The sequence below is a fragment of the Oculina patagonica genome, chromosome 7 (genome assembly GCF_052425735.1).
Source record: "Oculina patagonica isolate OP01 chromosome 7, crgOcupat, whole genome shotgun sequence".
In the NCBI taxonomy this organism is placed as follows: Eukaryota; Metazoa; Cnidaria; class Anthozoa; order Scleractinia; family Oculinidae; genus Oculina; species Oculina patagonica.
In genome coordinates this window covers 24149502-24168690 of record NC_135764.1, presented here as the reverse complement: position 1 = coordinate 24168690, position 19189 = coordinate 24149502, and the positions used below count along the sequence as shown (strand labels likewise).

Genomic DNA, 19189 nt, shown 5'->3' with positions numbered 1-19189 from the left:
CTAAGATGCGGATATTAGTGATCGTTTACTGCCTCTTTGAATAAGAGGCTGCATTGACTCCTGAAACGTGACTGCCTACTAATTAACAATTAGACTACGAGCCCGAGTTTTCTATGAGCGAATAGTCAACGAGGCGCAGCCGAGTTGACTATCGCTCATAGATAACGAGGGCGAGTAGTCTAATTGTTTTAGTAGAAACTCTAAAGAATTGCAATCCAAAACCTACAATTTTATGTACTTTTAAGCCAGAAATCAGGAAAAAAATCGCCCTTAAAAGAGCAACGCGCGCGATTGTTTTCTATCGGCGAATAGAAATCAATGGGAGAACCAATCAGATTCGCGGATTTCAAATAGAACATGACTGAGTTTCTACTAAACTGGATTAGAAACAAACGTTTCGATGCAGAGCGATTGAAAATTCTCATACCTCTTCTCCCCTACCCATCCCCAGAGAACCACTAAGCAGACCAGCCTGGAGATTTTAGGGATCAAGCTCAAGATCAAGTACGCAGATCCAAAATTTTTACTGGTACTGACAAACACCGTATTTCACATCTGCTACGCTCTCTGGGAAAATTGTAGCCTGCGACCAAACCCACTCACTCCCCGCCACCCCCAAAAAGAGGCCTGATCACAGGTTAGGAAAAAATCAACTTCATCAAAGACAACTTGTTTATCATTGAAACACGTTGCGTTAGAAAAACTGAAGAAAATGTAATAGATATCTCCTACTCTAACTCGCGAACAGAAGTCTATAACGCCGGCTACACTGCGGGCTAAAACTTTTTCTGGTAAAATAAAAAAAAAAAACCGACACAGCTACAACAGTTGTTAGTATATACTAAAACAGTGGATAGCGAATATCCCTTGTTAACTATTCACCTCCGAGCAACGCGCGCGAGAAAATTGTCATCTTTGAAGGGAATAAACTAATCAAACATCATTCTTTCTGGCTATATTATCACACTGTTTTAGTACATGCACATGTCGCGCGCGAACTCGCGCGTTAAATGTGTTGACAGGATTCATGGTCAGCGGATAACGAACTGAAACCTGAGTAAAATGGCGGCAGGTAGCGTTGGAAAATCTTTGTTCGTTCATCTTCTATTTCACTCTATTTTATTCGTCACAGAGGCTCTTGAGTGTGAGGGTGAGTAAGACTAGCTACCGTTTAATGCCTTGACGTTCTGTTTTGCCAATAATCCTAAAGTCTGTTGTTATAATCATGAGTTGTATGTGAAGATGGCGCTAAAGATGTTTTATATACGGCGCGCTGATTAGCACATGATATAAGTTAACTAATCTCTTAACGATCTAGATAATAGTTTTATTGATGTAGATATTACTAGCTACAAGTTAATTTGTGTTTCTTGGTTAAATAATTAATAAAAATTTTTGCTGGTTTTAAATTGGGGAACTGTAATACAAAGAACTTTCCATGTAAGCTAAAGTGAAACTTGAAAGGTTCAAAAGAAAAACATCTTTCGCTGTAGTCTTAGACAGTGGGTAAGAACCCAAGAATAGAGGGAGAATGAAGGCTGTGGGGATGGGAAGGGAAAATACATAAAATGAGATACATGTATGAGAAGGCAGCAAGCTGGAGAAAGGTAAAATTTTCATTATTTTTTTTTAGGTCTATTAGGCAATCCCCCTTTTTTTGTTTATTGTCGTATGTGTTTTCTTATTTTGGGTCGGTCGGCCGGAATTAAAAAAAAAAACAAAAACAAAAAAAAGTGGATAAGGAGACTGGAACTAGGAGGCCCGGTACCTCAGCATAATATCCGTGAAGTCTGGAAACAAGAAGACATGGTTACAAAGTCAACATGGCGGCAATGGAGGGAGGAAAAATCAACATCGCGGTTAAACTCAAATGAGAACAGCGCAAAAAGGATGAACCATTATTTAAAATGTGTCATTGCCTTCATTACCTTCTGTATAACATTTTTTTTTTGAAAATGCAAAAATCTGGGTCGGTCGGACGACACTAAACAGAGAAAAAAAAAAGGGATGGCTTTAGCTATACTAAATGAATTATAATTATTATAAGTACATGTATAAAATCCTAAGAGTTGAATATGAAATGTGTGGGATGTGGAAGAGGATTGATATGAGATTATGGACAGTGGGAACTTTTGACATCACCGCACTCCCATCCTCTCTCCACATCCTACACCTAATGCTTGGTGCTTAGCTTTTGCAGATCAAGACATAGATTTGTAATGTTCTCAAGGCTTTTATGTCAATCACAATATTGCAGACTCATTTGTTTACCATGCAATGTTCATGAGAAATTACTACAACTTTTAAGAAGACCTCAGGCACATCAAAATATTAAAAATAAAAAACTCTAGAGCAATTCTACATTTGTACACTATGAAATAAATAATTATGCTTGGTAATTATGGCGATTTATACGTGTAGATGTACTATCTAGTATTATTTATTTATGAAATCTGAACTTTGATCCCGACACTTTTTATTGAGCTGGTCAAGAATAGAAATAAGGTGATAGCATAATAGTGCTACATAGGTACTGAATTCAATCTTTGTAAAAGATATTTGCCGTCGGATTCCCATACAAACTCTGTAATTTCTGCCCGCTTTGCCTACTCATCAAGATGGCGTCGAAAACCGTGATAAGGCCTATTAATGCAATCTACTGAGTGAATGTAAAACAGTACAGCAAAACTTGTACTAAGTGTACTAAGTGTTTTATATCCACAGACATTTCAGTTGCAAACTTATCAAGAGAGAACAGATTTAAAGTGCGGCCTCCACACGAAAGTTCGACGATAGCAGTTTGTGTGCATGGTGGCGAGCTCACACTGTCTCGCTTATGGGGTAGTGTTATAGTTGAGCTTGAATTTGATAAAACAGAGGTGCAGTTTTATGAAGCTGAAAGGTTAGTTCAATTTGAGAATTCGTTTATTTTGTTAGACATCTTTCAAATGATCTACAAGTAAAAAAATAGCATGTCATTGATTGTACCAATGAATCATCTTTATTTATAGATCATTAGACAAGGATCTCAAGGGTGCCATTTATTTTTGTTATCTGACAGTGAGTTTGAGGTCTTCATTGCCTTATACATCTAGTTGGCCCGAGCCAACTATCAAAGTTAATAAAAATGGAGAGTGAGCAGTCTTATTGTTTAAGCATAATGCAGTGGCTGGTCTATGTATTAAATATAGAATATTGCTAAAATTTATTTATTGAGGGGCTTTGTTAAATACTTTTTGGCCTCACCTACTATCATTTGACAGTGAAATCCCGGGGGGGGGGGTACTCCCTATAATGGCCTATACGGGGAGGCTCCGCCCGAAAGGGGTACCTTTCTCAGGCTGAAGGTATATGAAAGGGTTGGGATTTTACAAGTTTTGGTATACGAAAGGGTATGGAAATCTGTCATTTAGGTATTTAAAAGGGCCTTTAATTAAAATATTTCGAACAGACGCAATTTACGGCTGTATTATTTTAATGTACTAAGCGCTACGTGAAAATGACAAGAAAACGTCCTGTTCTAAGTCTATGCCATGTCTTTTAGGTATATGAAAGGGGTGCCCTTTTTCAGTAAAAGGTATACGAAAGGGGTGCAATTTCTGTCAAAAATGGTATAAAAAAGGGTAAGGGGTCAGAGCTCGGGACGGAGCCTCCCCGTATAAAACTTTTTTGAGTGCCCCCCTGTGATTGAAATATTATTTAACAAATATAAAATTGAGGTCACCAAATTGGTCTTTAGCCTCCACACAGATTAGTCTGTTTGCACCCTCTCAGAAAGCTCATGGAGTGTTTAATACTGTCTTCTATTGATCAGTGTGAATCAGTTTACTAAAATAAGGTCAGTTTTAAATGAACACTGAATGTCAAATAAACATTTGAGCATTTATAACTCAACCTTGTAGACCTGGTATTTATTTGACCCCAGCATTAGAAGATTAAGAAAAATGCGTCTTTTTATATTGTCCATGTCATGCTAAATGCTGGTACAGTGTGTAGATCTATGTGCATTCATGTCATTCCATTTTATCCAACAGTTGCTCTGCTCTCAATCCTGCCAATCAGTCTTGGGCGTCTGTCTTACAGTCTTTTGTGACAAGCAGGAATGTTATGGAACACATTGTTTTCAAACAGTCACCATTCAAGACATCGTGCTGTGCTGTTGAACTTGAAGAAAGGCAAGAAGTGATAGTGACAGCTTCATTTCGAGGTAATAGGAGTACAGTAGTATCAATTTAGCATGGATACCTTTACATGCAGATCATAAATTATCAGGTTTTATCGCGTTTCAGTTATGTTGTGCCAAAGTTAACAGCAGTTGATTGTGGCAATCGTTAATCACACATGTATTTTCAACTGTTCACATGTAAAATTGGTTTTACTAGTTATCGTTACCCATCCTTTCCTTGTGTGACATTTGTACAGTGTATATAATTTCCCAAGTGGCAAATTTTACAATAAATTGCTTACATACATTGTATACGTGTCGATGTACATGTAGTATATTTTATATTTTTAAATCAGAATAGTTTCCAGGGGTGAATTCAAGAATGGGACATTCTTATTGGTTGAGAAGCTTGGTTTATGACGCTTTATTCACGGTGCTAGTTGGCAAATTTTGCGTCAGTCGGATCATAGCACCAGCCAGATCGAATATAGCGCCAGTCACATCGATTGACCAAACATTATTCAGTTCTTTTCTGACCGCAGCTACTCAATTGCTTAAAAGTCACCAACGATTAAAGTGCCTATGAAGTAAAAAATAATTGCTGATTATTTTAAAGGATTTTTAATTTAAAGAAGAATGACAGTTTCCTTTTTGAAATATCTTCTTTCTTTTCAGAGATATTTGTGTTTTTGTAATGCAAATGAGAAAAGTGATGATGTCACAAATTGTTCCACAAAGAGATAAAGTAGTGTTTTTCAAACTAGAGAAAGCCTGGCAAAAAATGACTACTCAGTCACACACCCAATCATGGCATGCATTATACACTGTATGATCACAATTTAAGACAATACTTTATTATAGCTTTAGAATTTCCCACGTACATTGTACATAAATGTTGCACATACAGAATGCTTTACTTTTGTGAACTGTTTTGTTTTCATTCAGTGATTGACTGGTACTTCCCAGCAACATTCCTGGCAGGGCTGATCATATTTTACAATGCAGAGAGACTTAGTAGGTATACTGTTAAATAACCTTTTTTTCTTTTAAATTTTCATTTTCTGTATTTCATGTAGACTTGCCACAAGTCGACCTCACGAGTTTTCACAGTAAATAAGCGAGCGAAGCGCGCCTTTTAGGCCGCGAAGCGGCTGTTTGAAAGTCTATATAACATGCTGAGTTCTTTTCTGATGGAAACATGCAAAATTTTGGGGCATCTTGAAGAATGCTTTGCATCTACAGCTCTAGCAATGGCATTAAGGAGGCAGCATGGCTAAGTGGTTAGGGCGCTGGACTTGTAATTTAGAAGTCCTGAGTTCAAGTCCTCCTTCCTGCCACGTCACTGAATTTGTGTTCAGTGGTCCAAAATTTATCATCTTCACGCTTTTTAGCCAGCTGGTGAACCTCCAATCAGTTGGGATTTTTAACAAGTTTTGTTTTATTTCTAATTTTTGTTTGGTTCCCATTATATATTGTTAGCACAACAATGCTAAGTATTCTGACAGTTAAATTGATTGATTGATTGACTAATGTTTATGTACTGCAGGTAGATCATGTATGATAAATTCTATTGAATGTATTGCGGAGCTCCCGAAAGGATTGTACATCGATATGTTTAGAAATAGATTCAGGAAATGACAAATTGTACGTAATGTTTATGACAGAAATAATCTCTCAGTTTGGTGATTTTTTTCCACTCCAGGAATAGTGTGTTCTTTTATTCATCTGGTGTCTCACTCGGCCTCATTATGTCCCTGTTGATGCTTGTTTACATCCTGCACAGACTCATCCCTGGGGTAAGAACTAATTATTAATCAAGACTCTGAAAGCAAAATCACTCGGCTGGCCCTGTTTAAATGTACATATACCGGTACTTGAAAAAATAATTATACATGCGCGTTGAACATGAAAAAAAAAAAAGAAAAGAAACAATAACCTCCATTTGTGAAAAGATGCATGCCAGATAAGTGTCTCCAGGCATAACAACAGTACATAGTGCACATATTTTTGTTGCCTACAGAATACATGTAGCTCCAAACTTGTGTTTATTTTGTAACTCTTTAGGAAGTTCGTTCTGTACAATACACTGTATATTGAGAAAAGTTTTGTGTGTGATGCTTTTTTATGAACTGTAAAATTCAGAAAATAAATCCTGGGTTTATACTTGCTCAACGTACTTTTCAGGGCATAATTTGATTCTTTTTGGTGCATACAAGAATACCAGTTTAGGCGATTCATTATGACAGTGTTCACATATGTGCATCTGGTTTTCTTCTTGAATCCATTTTTCTTTGCCTTCATTATTCCATAATTATGTTTAGAGAGGAGGTGCCTATGCTCTTTTGATTGGAGGCTGGAGTGTGGCAGCTTATGTAATCCAGTGGACATGGAGCAACTTGAAAGACCTAATAGTGAACCACAATCAGTGGGTTATTGGATATCTTGTTGTAGTAGGTGAGGTCTTCTCTCAATATTTTATATCCCGTGCAAACCCGCACAACGTTTGTTTGGCTTACAAAAGTAAAAATTAAAAAACAAACAAAACACTTTACTCCCTTTCCCATAAAAAGTCCCCTCGTACTTTTTATTGGTTTGTAAAACAACGTTAGGCAATCCTTTTCCAACCAAACACCTGGTGGGTCCTCGGTTAGAATTCCGTTCTTTTTAACCTTTCTGTTTTCCGCTTATATCTATATAATCTTAATCATTTTATTAGAAAATCTCTTATTAACCAAGGTTGCCCGGAACCGTGCTGGGTGAATATCGGCCCTCAGTCCTTTCTGTACAGACTGCCAAGACCTAGGGCTGATATTCCCCAAGTATACGGCCTCCGTGCTTGGTAAATAAGATGTATAAATTGCTCTGATTCGACCTTGTGTCTGAAAGGATGTAATAAATATACGCTTGATTTTCAGGTATCATCAGCTTCTGTGTTTGTTATTATCACGGCCCTGTGACAAGCGACCGAGGACTGGATCTTATACGATGGATGCTGCAGCTTGTTGGTTTGACCCTGCTCTACATGGGCACCCGCTCAGATGTGGTGTCATTCGGTCTGATAAGCACTGTGTTTTTGTCACATGTCATCCGCACCAGTGGTATCCTAATGAGTATTATAAAACTGATGCCTCGAAACTGGTAGGTCCGCGACTACATTAAGGTTACTATTGTTAGCGGCTCCTAACTTTTAGCGAGTTGAGCGGAAATCGTTAAATAAAGTACTCGCTAAAATTTGTCTCGGTCAAATTTAAACTCGTTTATAAATTTAAGTACCCCCCCCCCACCCCAAAACTATTATGTTTAAAAACATAATAGTTTTGTTAATTTTATTATTATTTAACAAAACTATTATGTTTAAAACATAATAGTTTTGTTAATTTCTTTAAAAAATGAATGTCGGTAACTTTGCTTATTCTTGCAATGGAAATGTTCGTTTAACTTCAAGTGAGTTTGTTCTTTTACTGAACATTTTATTTCCATCTTAGCTACTGTATATGTTCATTGAAAACTGGTTTACATGATATCACTATATTTTTTTAGAATTTTCGGAATCTTGCTGAATCTTGCTCAGAAAAATCGCTTAAATAAATAGCCGCTAAAAATATTAACCTTAAGGTATTGATTTCGAAACAATTGTTTTCCATTTGGGCGTCGCACATCCCGCGCCTCAAAAAACGCCCCACCCCACGCTGCCGCCTAACGCCTTGTGCTCGTGCTTTTCCCTAAAACAGCTTTAACTTGTATCTCTGAATTTTCCTGCAGGGTTTCTTACAGAGTCTATTACTTCTTCTTTCCGCCAAAACACAAGTTTCTAACACAAGAGGAATATGTTATACAGGCATCCGAGGAAACGAGTCGAGCTTTAGAGCATCTTAGAGAATATTGCAACAGTCCCGAGTGTAACGCTTGGCACGTGGTCAGCCGACTGAAACATCCTTCCAGGTATGACAATACAGTTAAATCGCAATAAGGTTCGAGTTATCGGAGGGCTTGAATTATCAAGGGTAAAATAAGTAAGAAAATGACCTGGAGGGAAATCGACTGAAAAAGGTTCGAGTAAGCAGGAGGCTCGAGTTATTGAGGATTCGAGTATTGATCTCAACATAGGTATATCTGCCAGTTCATGGGTACTTTTGTACATTGAATCACTCCGTTGCCACATTCTTAAGTTTTTGACACCTTTTGGCAGTCTACTATTCCAAAAAAATCTTAACCAATTGACGAGCTCAGCAGAAGATGTGCTTATGGATAGAGCGTTTTAAGATATAACGCGTGCTGTGATTGGCTAATAGTTGGGATTGTATTTACTCGTATTCCCCACGGGCATTATGAGCGATGTTAATAATTAGGTGCCAGGCAAAACGCGGACAGCAGTGCGGCAAAGAGCCCTGTAATGAAGTTTTTATTTTAAACTAACACTAGCTGAACCGTACTTGAAGAATATTGCCCTATATCCTCTGGCGATATTTTCCTAGTACGCTCGCAATACATGTACGTCTCTTGCGCTCAGCCAAAATAAACTCACCCCCCTCTCCGCCCCCCCCCCTCTCAAAAAGAGAATTTAAATACTCCACTGGGGGTATTAAAGAAAAAAAGATTACTATACAGCTCAGTGTTGATACTGTTTTTTCAAAATACATTCCGAAGTTGGAAACAAATTTCTGTTAGATTCAACACGATCCCGTATTGGGAGTCGACATTACATGTAAAAGTTTACACCGCGCTTAATTTCTAGATTTGCTGCGTTCGTGTCCACCGGGCAACACATTCAAGATGAAGAAGTGAAGGTATACGAGGACGATCCGTCACCTTGGCTCACTTCTGATAGCGATGGGAATGATAGTGATCCAAACCAGGATTAACGGTCGTCACGTTTTTTATCACAAGAAACAACATCAGCCTTCGATGCGCTGGAATTTGTGCAGCCGTGCTAGTATGGAAATATGTGGAGGAAACCCTAAGTCGAAGGCTTGGCCAGGCAGGGACATTACATACGCATGTGCTCCTGCAGTGGGGGACACCCTGCCGCGCCTCTTAAGGTGTCTTTTTGGAAGGTGAAAGGAATGTGCAATGCATGCTCACTTTGGTTTGGGCCCTGTCTACCGAAGAAACCTGACAGCAGGTCTAAATAGAGTTAGGCCATTGGCTTTGACTAGGACACCAGGAAATGGGAGATTTTTCTATTCAAGCAAGACGAGCAAGGCACATGGAAAGACAGCCCACATAGTCGTTGTCATCGACGCTGAAAACAATGTGTTTCCACGGTTCCAGAACGTGTGCAATTGTTACGGTGGAACTGAACTACATCCTAAGCTGGGCTTCAACAGCACACGCACATTTTTGCAGATCTTTAGCTTACTTTTTAGCCCATTTTTTGGCCTGTTGTTCGGACGTTTGCCTGTATGTACAGTTCTGTATGCGTGTGTGGATCACTACAGCAACCATATTAGACAGTTATAAAGGGCCAATAGTTTTTCTTGCAGTCGAGTGCCGTTTAAACGGACACCCGCTTTAATACACACACATATGTGGTCTAAATGGCGTCCGTTGCAGCCCACAAAGAAGTCCTCTTAGGTGTGGGGTGGGGGAGAAAAGGAAAGAAAGACCACCCCTAAGAGGAGTTGCTCGCAGGCTACGTCCGTTGAAGCGGGATTCGTTTGTACATGACAAGTTGTTATTTATTCAATTATTTATTTGAATTAGAGTGGAAGTAACTTATTTGCTAAATTTAACGCGTGGCATGTTACTAAGCTGTCTCCAACTCGAACAGAAAGTTCGAACGTTAGCTCTACATTTAGACACTCCCAAGGCTGATCAACGACCAAATTTCTCCTTAAAATGTCGATACATTTTCAAGCAGGAAGGTGATGAGAATTAAGACACTAAACGGGTGGAGCATGTTGCCTTGATGTAAAGCCTAATTCTCATTACTGACTTTGAAAGAAATGTATGGTTATCGGTCAGAAGAAACTTGTTAGAACTTGTCATAAGTTTACATTAGTTATCTTATATTTTGAATTAAGAGCGGAAAGGGCATTGTTTTACGATTACGTCAAGATGGCGGCGTCAAGAGTTTTTTTCTTTTTTTTTTTTAAATAAAAAAGGGACAATGCACGAACTGGTATTTTAGAACACACATTAAGCTGATTCTCTAGCACCATACAATCGAGTTGTTACAGTTTGCCACTCGTTAGCTGCTCGAGCGACTTGTTAAATAATACCCTTAAAACGTGTGAATACTATATACGCTTCTGTAACACTAAACGGGTAAAACTACGAACCGGCCGTCACAAACCCTTTGCTTACCCCAAACACTAAACCTACGCGTAAAATTGAATACTAAACCGTCTATTGTCCACAGACGATAATATATTGTTTAAAAAAAAGTTCTTAGCGTAAATGGTCGCCATCTTGACGTTATAGTAAAAAGAAATTGCACGGAATGGGACAGTGAGGAAGAGAAAATTAATTTAGTTAGGTTATTGAGATTCAAGCTTTTTTTTACACTGTAGTTTTTATTGTGCTTTTATTACTACAATAATAAAGATTTATATTTACATTTTATAGTTGCCCAGTTATGATCTCTACCTATTGTACTAGAGCAGTTTTCAATTGAGTGTCGTAAAACCAAAACCAAAGTAATTACTCTGGCCAATCACAAAGGACATAGACAATCCAGTGAACCAATCAAAACACGAAGCAAATACATGTAGCTGGTACGAAGCGCGGGAAAAGGTGCGTGAGCGAGTCACGATTGGTTTTGGTTTAGTTCTGATTGGCTGAGAAAGTGGCGCGAGATTTTTAAGCCAATCACTAAGCGTAGAAATGCAAAACCAAAGCAAACGCAATTAACTTTCGACACAAGTGAAAACCGCTCTAATTTTACTGACAGCAAAATCGCAATAACTGCTGTTTTGCCCAGTACATCTACTTTTTACGAGATTTTTTGGGTCATGTAGCAGCTCTCTCAAGATCTCACATGAATAGCTGGCTACCCTTCGAGAAAACAATAGAACAAACAACAGTATCAATGCCGCTAGCGCCCGAAAACAATAGCATCTGCTACACAAGAGGACCACTAGAATTACAAGCTTATGAGAGCTGCTACACTACTAGAGTTATTGTTTATTTTCTAGTGCCAAAATTTTTCCAAGACGTACATTAAAAAAAAAATCGTTCTATGTGATTTACTTGGATTTCCCAGCGCGGGCACATTTTATTCCATAATTTTAATAAGTATGGGCGCTTTCCATACTTATTCATGCGAAAACTAAACCCCACGTTTCCGGTAAGGGAACCACATGGAGCAACACTTCCGGGTTGGTGAAGCGTAAAGGGGGGGGGTTCCCCGCCGCTGCGTTGTTTATAAAAAAGTGCAGGCTCTGGGAACGAGAGTAAAACCGGGAAATGCTCGTGAACGATTTGCTCTCTCGTCAGCAGCTTTTGTCATCATCTGGATTAGTTCTTAGTGACCGAGCCTTTTTTTCGTGCCCTGGTCCCCTGGCGGTTTAGTGGACATGACAGTAATAACCCTTTCGATCTAAACAAGCCCCCATTATGTTGAGAAAGAGCCGACAAGCTTTCTTTCCAGGAAAGTGTGGCTTGTAAACTTTTGTGGATTCAAATTGCATGGGGTTTGAATCGTGGTTTATCTTCAGAATCCCGGATTTACGCTTATTGAGGGGATTTCGAACAACCGGAGCTACGGTTGTTTAGACCGATCGATTTTTTTTAGTCAGTGGTCTCAAAATAACCCTCGGTGAAAAAAAAAAAAAAATGAAGAGAGTTTTTCCGTGGGAATGAAATTTCACAGTGCATCAGTAAATGCGGTTTTTACTCAAAATTGTAGTTTAAAACCGGCGCAGCTTATCGTAACGGCGTTGAAATGATTGCGAAATGCACAAACAACCACAAACTTAACAAACTTTGACACAAGAACTTGATTTGTTGATAAAGAAATGAAAACTCGCCTTTAGAAGAACTTCGGGTCCTTTAATTCCACTTCTATTATGTCTTTTCACATTTACAACAGTTGGTGAGCGGCTATTTCGATTTTGCAGAGCAAATCTTTCATGTGTTGGTTCGTACAACGCTGCAAAATAATTTCGCGCGATTCATCTCGCAATGGATACCGCCCGCTGTGAGCGGGCCGGATTGGAGAATACCGCCCGCTCACGAACAAAGAAAAAAAATCTTATTTTCTTTTCGTTTCTTCAGCTCGCTTATATGATTTATTTCATACATTCCTAATCATTTCGTCCATGATATTCATTAATTTGCCGGTTTAAACTCCCAGCTCACTCAGCGCATGGCTTCAAAGTTAAGTTACGGAGAGTTTGAATCGGAATAGCAACCGTCAGGCTGACGAATCCTGTTGGTTACATATGATTGCGAATTGAAGATTTCATTCTCTTTCGTCTAGATAAAAACTTCACCGTCGAACAACAAAATGCTATGGTTTTGGATAGCCGTCGCAAAAACCACACCTAATGAGACAGACTGTATAACTGTTATCCCCGCACGAGAAGAAGTGATTTTACACTGTAGTTCTTATAATCATGAAACGCTGTGATTGCCACAGTCAATGATCATTCTTACCACCACACATTTCCGTTCCAGTCTGCTAGACTCATTGTCTTTGATCGGCGCTCGTGTCCATTGAATGACGAATCGCGCGAAATATCTTTAGTTAAGAAATGTTTTCATCACTCAACTACTTCATAAGTTTGGACTTCCAACGCTTCACTTGAAAACTGTTGAACCTGAAAGACGGACCAGGCGAAGCATAGTTGTTTTCCTTATTTTTAACAAAAATATCTTACTGTTCACTTGGGTGTGAACTGTAGCTATTCTAAGAGAGGTGCTATTGCAACCCTTTTTTCCCCTTTGTCGTGTTGGATTTCGTTTCTGTGTGAGACGAAAGTTGTAGAGTTTTCCGTACTTGACTATCTGTGTTCAAATGAAAGCAACACAAACATGTGTGATATTGTTTACTGGGGTCACCTGTTACTGGTGTTAAGTCAAACACAGACGATTCTGTCAGATTTCCCTGACTCATGGATCCATTGATTGATTCAAGTAAAAGAAAAAGAGAGAAGGCTTTTTCAGGGTCTTCCACTTTCGTTTCTTGCGAAGTTGCTCTCCTAAAACCAAAGTTGTGTTTGTTGCTTTTTATTCTGGCACCAACTGTCATTTTGTCAACGAAATGACAGCAAATGTAAACAATCATAGGAAGGAGTGATTGGTTCTTGCTTGGAAAATAGAAAATAGCAAATCAACTTGCAAATCACTAAATCTATTCTTCTCTGCTATCCACAGCTGAAAACTGGCGAAAAACTTTATTAAGGATTTTCTTTTTTCCCGATTTTTCTAAGACAAATGTTTGGTATCGTTTTCCATTTTTGAGCCAAATCAAACTTGATTGAAATTAACCATTTGAATTACGCACCACGGACCACTAAACACTGTAGCACCGGTAATGTCACTCATCGTTTATGCATTTCATCATTTTTAAACCTATTATCCAACAGAATCTCCATAGCACCAGCAACGTAAAGCAAAAATAAACTTTCTATGAAATATTGAAGCAATTCAAAGCTGTAATGAGAGGTCAATAATGCTCGAATATCATGGGTTTGTTTTATCAGGTATTTTACGAGGAGGTATTAAGTCAAGTATATTCGAATCTTGTCTAGCAGCGTTCGATTTACAATCCACTTTAGTTGACTCTCTTGTCTCTAAACAATTAGACACCCGCTAGATATTTGTTTTAAAGTTTAGATAACACTGGTCTTGACACTGGTCAATAACGCTGTTATTTACCGGTAGATTTGTATAAGCAACATGCACCAAGGCAAGATTCCTATGAAGTCAAGCGTGAACACAATGGCTGCCACGGTCCCCGCACTGAACAAAAGAGATACCATGAATTATTTACCGGTCGGCTCTCATAAAACTCCTTGTCGAACAATAGCAGCCGCATATACCGGATAAGTTTGCACTGTAAAGGTGAGGGATAACTTTTCTATATTTGTCTATGTCCAGCTTTTGTGGTTCTGACTTACAAGAGATAACTTGTCGTATTGACTGATCAGACAAAATATCAGAACTTATTTACTTCGTATCTCTTTTCTAGGCTTAGCCATGGATTTTAGGCTGGTCTTCTGTTCCCTTTTATTTGTGGTCGTCTCAGTGTCTGCTAAGTCAACACATCGAGGAAGTAAGTTGATATTTTTCTTTGGTCTTAGGGTTATAATTTTAATATCAGTGCAATCTTTTATAAAACGAGCTTCATTATTTAGCAAGATAGTTAAGTGAGCTGCTCTCAAGTAAGCGATTTTTAAGAGGTGACGAAATTCGATAAGAACAGTAAAGCACCATTCTAAGGAACACAAAGAGTAGAAACCTTAAGGTAGGACCAACAAGAATTTTTATTACGTTATCTTCTTCGTATCAATTTGAATTTAAGTCAGTCTTTCTTCCAAAAAAAAAAAAATAAAAAAAAATAAAAGGAAACTAGATGAATATTGAAAGAGCGGTTTTAAAATATTTGATCCCAAGGTGACGAGGGAAAAGAAATCAATGAATGCTTTATTTTTCTTCTCGAAAGGTTGTAGCTTGGAACAGGAAAAACATTCAAAATGAAGCGTTTTTAGCTTTAGTTCAATGATATAGCTGTACGGTCTACTAAAATGTCTTTTGGTTCAAGCGAATCGCAATCCTATTAAGTAATAAAATATTGATCGCAGAAAGCTAATCTAAAAATCGAAACAGTATTTCGTTTAGTATGTGTATAAGTCAAAAGTAGTATTTGGTTTAATGTGTGTATTTTATGATTTCAAAAGAACATCACAAAAGTGATTTTTTTTCTTTTTTTTTATATTCCGATTGTTAAGAAGTTCCGTTAAAAACAATTTTCTAAATTGTGAGAGAACGGGTGAAGTGATCTCGTCAAAAATAGGCAATTTATCAGCAGTCTCTAAAACGTAAACAAGCCTTCATAGTTTCTACTATTTCGTTCAGTTTATTTCTTAAAATTAGAGTTCGCATTGCAGATTCTGCCAAACTAGAAAGTCAAATTTATTTACGTTCTGTCCGTCGCCATATCAAAATAGACCTGTTTCAGGTTATTAACAATTCATGCCATCTTAAGAAGTGCTTTACTATCAAGTATACAGGTAGATTTCTGGGCCATTTTTTACATTTTACAACGGCCGTCTTCGTTTAAAAGAGATGCCCATTTGAGAAATAAGTGGCATGGACAATTGAGCTGGGATGTTGTTGTATATTGTTTTTGGCAAATACGTGACGTTTCAGTCCGTTAATCCTCATAAAACACTGTTCAATTATTGATAACCATGATCTATTCTCGCGCATCAAAAGCAGTTAAAACTCACACTCGCAAGCTTGGAAACTGTAGTGTGTCTTACCTGAATTCCATACAATCCTTCAGTAATAGCATGTTGTTAGCTCAAAGTATCTCTCTAGAATTTTATCAAGACAACAATCCATAGTTGATGATTTCTTATATTCTTGCCACCTGTCTGCCTGACAAGTATTGATATTGTATGGAGAAATTTGATTTTGAACACTCGTGAAAATTTAACCGGGGTCTCAGAAGGCTTAGCTTTGGATAAGTGTTAGATATAGTTTTTTGGTGTGGAAAAAAAAAAAAAAAATTACTCCGGCAAAAAAAAAAAAAAAAAAAAAAAAAAGGGGAGGGGGGAAAAGGGGGGGGGGGATTGTTTTGGTTTTAGTTCTGATTGGCTGAGAAAGGGGCGAGATTTTTGAGCAAAAAAAAGAAAAAAAAAAAAAAAAAAAAATAAATTTCAAACAAGAGAAAACCGCTCTATAGAGTGGAATCCCGGTGTTTCGATCCTTTGAATTTGTCGAACCTCCCGATAACTTGAGCCAAAAGGTTTTCACTTGGATTGCTTTAATCAGTCGAACGCCATGATTTCCCCCCGATTTCTCGAACGAATTTTCGTTTCCCTTGAGGTTCCTGATTAAACAAATCCTTTAGAAAGTTTTGCTATTGTTTGTTGTTGGTTGGGTTTTTTTCCGTTTCCTAGACAAAAATTACCATTTACCAGCGCCTAGTTTATTTTTGCACTTTGACGCGTGCGAAGCTAACGACAATTTTGTTCTTTATTTTGTCAATTTGAAAGGTATATTCAAAAGAAGTCCGAACCCGTGTCCGCCCGGATGTCCCGGATCCTGCGCCCCGTCATGTACAGCGGTATGTTGTGCGCCTCCACCACCACCACCACTTCCACCTCTTCCACCACCACCACCCCCACCACCACCTCCCCCACCCGGTCCCCCTGGCCCTGATGGTCCTATGGGTATGGCAGGCCCCGCTGGTCCCGATGGCCCCAAAGGACCACCAGGACCTCCCGGACTTCCCGGCCCACCCGGTCTCCCTGGACTCCCCGGTGCCCCCGCTGGACCCCCAGGACGTGACGGCCCCATGGGACCACCCGGACCTTCTGGACATCAAGTGAGTATAACGATACGTAATTCTGAAGTTTTTTCTCGAATATAACCAGATTTGATTGTAGACACAAAGAGCGGTTTGAGAAACTGTCTTTTCCACAGACAAGGTCTTGTTCGGCCTTGTATAGTCGTGGCTCAGAAAATACTTGAAACTAAAATTCATCTTTTCCAACGCGATGTAGATTTCTTGAAAGATTGGTTGTGATTGCGAGTGACGAATATTCTGGGTACATTATCAATGGACTCCTGACATTATTCATCATTCTATTCGCGTGTTTTACACCATTGAAGGAACACTTCAAGCCCCCGTTTGGTGTTTGCATACTATGCTACCATGACTCTGTAGCTTTCAATATTAACAACTACGTTTTCTTTACTTCAGGGACCACCCGGTGATCTCGGCCCTATGGGTGCACCCGGAAACGCCGGACTGCCCGGACCCCCGGCTCCTCCCGGTGGCATGCCTCCGTGCCCACCAGTCTGCGTCCACACTTGTATCAAGGCTTGTGCACCACAGTGCTGTCACGGTCGCAAGAAGAGATCTCACCTCCTGGAATAAAAACAACGACAACATCAACAATTGCAGCTATTTTTATACTCCTGTTCCGACGAGTGATACCAGTTTTTATCACACCGCTGAGCGAATAATATTTAGTGATACCCTTCCTAAATCGTTCTCTTTCCCGTTAGAGTTTAGAATATTGCTTTTAAGTTTGTTTTATGTTGTATATTCGTAGTGAAATCTCAGCTCGCTTAGTTTTTGTTGTTTTGCTTTTGAAATAAAAACAGTTGTAAGCTTTCAATGGAAAGGTGCGTGAGTTTCGAGGCTTCGTGCATCAGAATGTCGCAATTGTCACTGATTTATATTCCCTTGGCCTTCAACAGGCTTTGGTATATGAGGCATTGCATATACTGATAAAAAAGTAGGAATGAAGCAATTATTTGAAATGTTTAATAAAATTATCTCTCTTAGTATACTTTTGAGTGTCTTTATTTGACTCATCCCTCCTTTACGTTCGGTAAGCCATGATCAATACCCTTTTTAATAGTTCTTCTCGTTAATTAAAAGGTATAAAACATTTTACTTGGCGGTCCAAGTTGATTTGATCGACTTGTCTCTATTTTCCCTTTAGACTATATGCGCTATTCCTAGTAAGAGAAGACGGAGTATCATGGTCTTTTGGTGCCATAAAATCTGTTATTATTCATGACTCCGTTGTGGAAATAGTTCTCCTACGCACACTCATTTTGATGTAAACTTGTATACGCCATGCATATAAACAATTACTTCCCAGACGATTTCGGGGAATCATCCAACAAATACATGCAAATATAAGCCAATCCTGAGCCAATCTGAACTCATGGCTTGTTTACCATTTTCCCGCCAAATTCCACCAATGTGAAAATCCTTAAATTCTCATTAAGCTGTAAAACACGCACTTGCGTGTTTAATGGTTAAAGCACACAGGAAGAGCTTGCATGCGATAACCCGAGAAGAAGGCGGGAGATTTCCAAGCTTAATTAAACACAAGTGTCTTATTTTGCCGATTGAAACCACAAATACGTGATCAATGAACCACATTTACTTCAATAATCTTGTGGTTTACCGGATCATTAATCAAGAGCTATCACCCACCAATTTCAATAATAGATAGCATTTTCAAGAGCCAATGACAGGTACCAACCTCGTTCCCAGGGCTTTTCCCTTGGTAATTTGGAACGGACGGGAAAATTACCAAGTGAAAAGCCTAGGGAACGAGGTTGGACAGGTACCTGTGTCACAAGTGAAGAGTTTTTTAGTCAGTGTTCCGGAGTGGTTTTATTCAAAGGTACAGGAGTTCAAAAGTGTTTGTCGTATAGCGAAGTCTTACGTGCTTGTTTAAAAAGAGTCGAAACGATTTTCGGCAGATGCTTTCACAATAACGTATACGGTGGAAAGGGATGAAGAAGACGAAGTAAAAAAAATCGACATTACGGGTCCTGCAGTGTTTTGTTCGTTACCCGCCTCCACAAATTGTCTGAGCCCGCGAACTCTGCCCAAACCGTTGCTAAGCAACATGGCGTATGGCAATGGCGCCAAGCTGAAAAACAGCACGCGGTGTACTCGTGATTACACAATGGGAATCGAAACTCTTGTGTTGTATTGACGAAGATTTGTAAAAAAATAAACAAGCCTTTTCCATTCTTCTTTAACAGAATGTTTGTCTGTGTTGTGGTAAATTTTATCCTTAGTTCAATTTTTATTTTTATTTGTTCCTTTGTATATAGTAATATATGATAATGAATTTGGAACAAAGGAAAATAAAAATTGAACCAAGGACATCTGTGTGTTTTTGTTTCTGTTTGTTTGTTTATGTGTTTGTTTGTCTTTGTGTTTGCTTGTTTGTTTGCTTGCGCGCTTTTCTTTGTAAAGTGTTTTTTCTTAACTATGTTTAATCGGTTCATAAACTTTACTAAACTGCCTGTCTTCATTTTCATTTAATACTATTTTTTCAATCACCTCTACTCAATACTAATTTATCGATCTCT

General features: G+C 38.7%; 2 protein-coding genes and 1 long non-coding RNA gene across 3 annotated transcripts; 2 read left to right on the top strand and 1 right to left on the bottom strand.

Moving 5' to 3' along the window:
• The first annotated feature begins 1062 nt into the window (after positions 1-1062).
• LOC144659889 (nuclear envelope integral membrane protein 1-like) lies at positions 1063-9181 on the top strand. The gene is made up of 9 exons (XM_078520409.1): positions 1063-1150; positions 2725-2902; positions 4035-4207; positions 5111-5183; positions 5868-5961; positions 6487-6619; positions 7081-7303; positions 7928-8107; positions 8901-9181. The coding sequence occupies exons 1-9, from the start codon at positions 1063-1065 to the stop codon at positions 9025-9027; spliced, it is 1269 nt and encodes a 422-aa protein (XP_078376535.1). The 3' UTR covers positions 9028-9181.
• Positions 9182-12136: 2955 nt separating this feature from the next.
• LOC144660553 (uncharacterized) lies at positions 12137-13964 on the bottom strand. Its single transcript, XR_013572108.1, has 2 exons — positions 12408-13964; positions 12137-12376 (listed from the first exon to the last, which is right to left on the bottom strand). It is a non-coding gene; the product is annotated as an uncharacterized LOC144660553 (long non-coding RNA).
• Positions 13965-14076: 112 nt separating this feature from the next.
• LOC144660525 (uncharacterized) lies at positions 14077-17637 on the top strand. The gene is made up of 4 exons (XM_078521185.1): positions 14077-14173; positions 14301-14384; positions 16333-16664; positions 17043-17637. Exons 2-4 carry the CDS (start codon positions 14309-14311, stop codon positions 17217-17219), a joined length of 585 nt encoding a protein of 194 aa, XP_078377311.1. The 5' UTR covers positions 14077-14173; positions 14301-14308; the 3' UTR covers positions 17220-17637.
• The last annotated feature ends 1552 nt before the right edge of the window (positions 17638-19189 follow it).

Coding starts and splice junctions, on each gene's coding strand:
- LOC144659889 (XM_078520409.1), top strand. CDS start 1,063: ATGGCGGCAGGTAGCGTTGGAAAATCTTTGTTCGTTCATCTTCTATTT. Junction 7,304..7,927: donor AAACTGATGCCTCGAAACTG/GTAGGTCCGCGA, acceptor ATTTTCCTGCAG/GGTTTCTTACAGAGTCTATT. Junction 8,108..8,900: donor CGACTGAAACATCCTTCCAG/GTATGACAATAC, acceptor CTTAATTTCTAG/ATTTGCTGCGTTCGTGTCCA.
- LOC144660525 (XM_078521185.1), top strand. CDS start 14,309: ATGGATTTTAGGCTGGTCTTCTGTTCCCTTTTATTTGTGGTCGTCTCA. Junction 14,385..16,332: donor TAAGTCAACACATCGAGGAA/GTAAGTTGATAT, acceptor TCAATTTGAAAG/GTATATTCAAAAGAAGTCCG. Junction 16,665..17,042: donor CCGGACCTTCTGGACATCAA/GTGAGTATAACG, acceptor TCTTTACTTCAG/GGACCACCCGGTGATCTCGG.